Raw genomic sequence first — 4,562 nt, 5'->3', positions numbered from 1 at the left:
CGTCCGGCTGGACGTCGAGGGAGTCGTCCCAGTCGGGGGAGTCTTCCCCCGACTCGGAGGGCGGCCCCCCATCCTCCCCAGCGATGTCGGGGAAGAGGGTCTGCACCACCCTCTGGACGAATCCTACGTCCAGCCGCTCCGTCAGCGGGGGCGCCCATGGTCTCAACTTATTGAGCACCATTTTGTATGGGCGCCCCCACGGATACTCTTGAAGGGAGTCGAGGAACTCCGTCCACGCCCTGCCCTTTGCCACGGTGATGGCTCGCCGGAGGGCTACCTTGGCCTCAAGGTAGCCCTCCCTCGCCCGTTCGGCCGCCTGTCCGCCCCTGCGCCTGCAGCGGGCGAATATCCTCCCCTGGTGGACGGCGCGTCGACGTAGGTCGGCGATCTCCGCCGTCCACCAGTGGACGGCCCGCCGAGGCCGAGTCTTGGACCGGGACATAGCAGCGTCGCACGCCGCTGTTAACGCTACCCCGATCCACTCGGCCTCCCGCAGGGGGTCCATCTCCCGGGTCTCAGGGAAATCTCCCCGGACCCAACAGGCGGCCTCTAGCGAGGCCATCAGGGCGTCCTCACAGAGTTTCTTGAGGGCCCATCGCGGTCGCGTCTCTTGGCGACGCACGGAGGAGAGGGCACCGAGCTCCACCGTTATATAACGGTGGTCTGACAGAGTCTCTGTGCCCTCCTCCACCCTCCACTCTGTAATAAGGCGAGCGGCCGAGGGGGTAGCCCACGTGAGGTCCACGATGGACTCCCCCTGCGTCCGCATGCAGGTGGAGGTCCGGCCCTCGTTAACCAGGACCAGACCGTGCGTCGCCGCCCAATCAACCAGGGCCCTGCCCTTCTCGTTGTTGTGCCGGGAACCCCAACTCGTGTGCCACGAGTTAAAGTCCCCGGCCACGAGGACTGGCCTTGGACTCAGACTTAGGACCGTCTGTCCTATGTCCAAGAGCCAGTCCTGGAACGGGGCAAGGCTCCTGGTGGGCCTTAGATAGACCCCCACTACCGCGAAGGGCCCCCACTGAACGGCCACGTGCCGTTCACCGTTCACGATGGCGGTCGTGTCGGGACCACCCGGCACCGACCGCCACCGTATCGCGACCGAGTCCCCCGCCGCCCCATTATCGACAGCCCAATACGGTCTGTCCCTGGGGGGGGGGGGGCGATGGGGCTCGGCCACGATCGCCAACGTGAACCCCCTCTCTACCATGCTTTGCTGGAGTAAATCCTGCGCATGGGGAGAGTGGTTCACGTTGGCCTGTATAAGGCCGTAACCACCGAGGTTCGGACGGGGGGGATGACGAGGCATTGTTAGGCCTTATCCCCCCCGTCCGATGGGGCCTCCGTATCCATGGCCTCCTCTCCGGTGGCCCTTTCTTCTCGCGCCTCTTGGCGCGGCTGGCGCCGCGGCTTGGGCGCCTCGCCCGATTCGCCGCTCAACCCCCCTTTTCCCCTTCTGCCGGCTGAACTTCAGCCGGGGGGGGGCCCGGTAATCGGCGCCTTCTCTTGGGCGCCCCGCGTTGGTGGGCGTCCGCGCACGTTGCGCTGGGCGCAGGGTTTCGCACCCAGCACGTGTGCCGCCGGTCTGCCCTTGTCCGTGCAGAGCGGACATTTAGGGGCAGACCGGCAGCCGCGGGAGGTGTGACCGGCTTCTCCGCACCGATAACACCTCCCGCTCCTGTCCTTCTCGATTGGGCACATCGCCCTCGTGTGGCCCCTCTCGAGGCATCTGTGGCAGCGCATGGGCCGCGCCTCGAGAAGGGCCACTCTGGCCATCACCCAGCCAGCCCTTATCCGCCATTGCTGGACGATTTCCTTCGCGGAGGTGAGGGGGAAGCGGGCCCAAAGGCTGTACGTGCCTCCGGCGGCCGGCTGCAGCGCCCCGCACTGAACGTCGGAGACGCTGCACCGCGCCGCATCGGCCACCCACCCCCTCACCTCCTCGACTCCCAGGGAGTCTTCCAAGTCCCGTAGGCGGATCTCCGCTATTTTACGCGGCCGACTGATCCGCGTTTCCTCCTCGTCGGGGAGGACCTGCCTGATCCGCTCAGCGAGCAGATCGGCTTTCTCGGCATGGCCCTCCCCGAACACCTCAATGACCCTGGCACCGGTGGCCCCGGATCTAATAGCGATCCGGTCCCCGATGCCAAGATCATCGAGCTTAATCTTTCGCCTTAAAGTGGTTAGGGCCTCGCGGTAGTCGCCGCCGATTCGTGTGATCACGACGGCCGACGTCCGCGGGACCCTCCGCCTAGGGGCCCTCTTTGGCGCCCCCCCAGCCTGCCCCTTCGCCGGGGGACCGGGGGCCGCCGCCCCGGAGGCGCCCCTGGCCGCTTTGTTCTGTGCGGCCCTGGCTTTCCTCCCAAGCACCGTCGCGTACGAGTCAACACCCGCGACGGGCTGGGGGGGCTCGGCGGTCCCTTGGCTTGAGGGACCCGCCTCCTCGACCTGCTGCGTTCGCCGCGAAAGGGGGGCCTTCTTCTTCTTCTTCTTCTTCTTCCTGCCCCCCCCCCCGCGGTGTTCACAGCCTCCCCTGGAGGATCCGTCCTCCTTGCTCCGGACCTCTGATCGGCCCCGGGAACCGGGCGGTCCCTCGCGGCACCCCTCCTCCCCTCTCGAGGGTTGGAGGGGACCGCCGCGGGGCCGCTAATACGGGCCCCGCCGCCGACAAAGGTCCGGAACATTTCCTCCATTCTCCGGAGGATCTCCCCTTGGGACCGATCCACGGCCTCCTGGATCCTCCTCTCCACCATCTCCCCCGTAAGCTCTCCTGCCTTCGCCGGCAGGGGCCTCCCCGTTTTCTTCGGGGCTTGGGGGGGTGGTGGAGGGGGATTCCTCGCCCGGTTTTGAGGGGGATCGGTCCTCTTCTCAGAGGCAGACCTCTCCTTCCCCCTTGTCCGTGACCTCTCCCTCCCCGGGTTCGGGACCCGGGAGGTGCCCGCCTTCGGCGTGACCACCTCCCAGGTCTTTTTCTCCGGGGGCGGGGGGTCAGCTACTTTCCCGGGGGGAGGGGGTCCAGTGGTAGACTAGCATCGTCCACCTCCATCCTCCCGTCCTCCCGGGCGTTCTCCACCATAAGGGTGGTATCTCCTCTATTTCGCGGCGGGTCGGGGGGTGGCATCATCCCCCGATCCCTTCCCTCCTTTTCCTTCTGGAGGGCCGCGACTTGCGCCTTGAGAGTCGCAAGCTCCTCTCGAAGCGCCTCCTCCCCTTCACTTGTCCCGCCTCTCATCCTAGTGGACAACGCGTCCACGGCGAGCCTCGTGTAAAGGGCCCCTTCCCGTATCATTCCGGCGACGGTGCCCTTCAAATTTTTGCTCGTTTTGGCCAGGTGGTCGATTTTGCTACTGTAATCGACCACCTTGGCCACGAGGTCCCGGGTAGGGAGCTGGGGGATCTGCTCCCCCAGCTCCCTCTCCTTCCTCCTTCTCATGGATCCTTCGTACTGCAGGGGGACGTAGTCCCCCTGCATGGCCCGCTCGATCTGGCGCTGCTCCTCTTTCAGTTTCTTGAGGTCCTTATTCGCCGCTTTCCGGGCCTCTATCGCGACGCCCTCCCCCGTCTTTATGGGCCTGCCCCTGCCGTCTTTCTTGGGGGGGAGGAGGTCTTCCTCCTCCCCGCTGGAGCTGTCGAGGGGGCGCGCCACCTTCGCGCCTTTCCCCCTCCCACCGCTCCGACTCCTCTTCGTGGCCCCCGAGCGGGACGTGTGGGTCTTAGTGCTCTCGTCGGAGCCACCGTCCCCCTCGGGGTCCACCGTGCCGGCGGTATCGTTGGTCGCGAAGACGTCACTGTCCGCCTAGCTCTGCGCGGTGTCCTCCCCCTCCGTATTCTTCGGGGAGGGGGATCCTTTGGACCTCTTACTGATCCTGCTGGCCAGGCCCGTCGAATCCTCTTCCTTGTCCACCAGGTGGTCCCGGACTTGGGGGTCCGACTTAGTCCGTCGAGCGTCCTTTACCCTCTTCTCTCGGAACTTGGCGCACTTGGGGCCGGGTCTTCGGACCCCCAGCTTGCCAACCTCCAAGGACACCTCCACGCCTGTTATCGTGGGGCCAGATAGCCCAGACGGCCCAGGCTGTTGATAGACCGTCCCGCCGTCCTGGTCCCCCCCCTTGCACGCCCACCGCTGATGCCCGCGGTTGCGTGCCCTCTCCCTCCTCCACTCCCTCTTCGGCATTAAAAAAAGATTTTCGAGAGAATCCATTTTCCCTTAATTCCCACTCCGTGCAGGGCTCCGCCGACCGGGGTATACCCCCTTCGGGCCACGACCGACCGCGAGACGTGACCACGGACGCCGGCCCCCGAGTCCTCCCAGGGGGGTCAGCATATGCCACGGGACGGGGGGGATACCGCACCCCGCCACTGGGCTCCAGCCCCTTACTCACCCCCGCGCTCAGTGCGTGGGGGCTTTCGGGGGTTCCGCGCCTCCGACCTCGCGGATACCCTGCACGTGCCTGCCAAGGCGGGGAGGCCCCGCGGACAGGCGGAAGTGTCAGGGGAAGCCCGCACCCCCTCGTCCGAGCAGACTGCCGGGTCCGGGACACTGCCCGGGACCACGACAGTCC

The 4,562-nt window shown here is 66.5% G+C and overlaps 2 protein-coding genes across 2 annotated transcripts in view; both read right to left on the bottom strand.

Moving 5' to 3' along the window:
• LOC105556408 overlaps positions 1–1,309 on the bottom strand; it is a 4,504-nt gene extending 3,195 nt beyond the window's left edge. The window contains exon 1 of the mRNA XM_012003500.1: positions 54–1,309. Coding sequence (XP_011858890.1) covers positions 54–1,309 — 1,256 coding nt within the window. The remainder of the gene's footprint in view (positions 1–53) is intronic.
• A 161-nt stretch (positions 1,310–1,470) lies between these two features.
• On the bottom strand, positions 1,471–3,472 carry LOC105556407. The gene is made up of 2 exons (XM_012003499.1): positions 2,997–3,472; positions 1,471–2,500 (listed from the first exon to the last, which is right to left on the bottom strand). The coding sequence occupies exons 1-2, from the start codon at positions 3,470–3,472 to the stop codon at positions 1,471–1,473; spliced, it is 1,506 nt and encodes a 501-aa protein (XP_011858889.1).
• Positions 3,473–4,562: the final 1,090 nt, after the last annotated feature.

Source organism: Vollenhovia emeryi, unplaced genomic scaffold (assembly GCF_000949405.1).
Source record: "Vollenhovia emeryi isolate VEMERY1.0 unplaced genomic scaffold, V.emery_V1.0 DF940051.1, whole genome shotgun sequence".
Taxonomy (NCBI): Eukaryota; Metazoa; Arthropoda; class Insecta; order Hymenoptera; family Formicidae; genus Vollenhovia; species Vollenhovia emeryi.
This window is presented reverse-complemented; position numbering and strand designations above follow the sequence as displayed.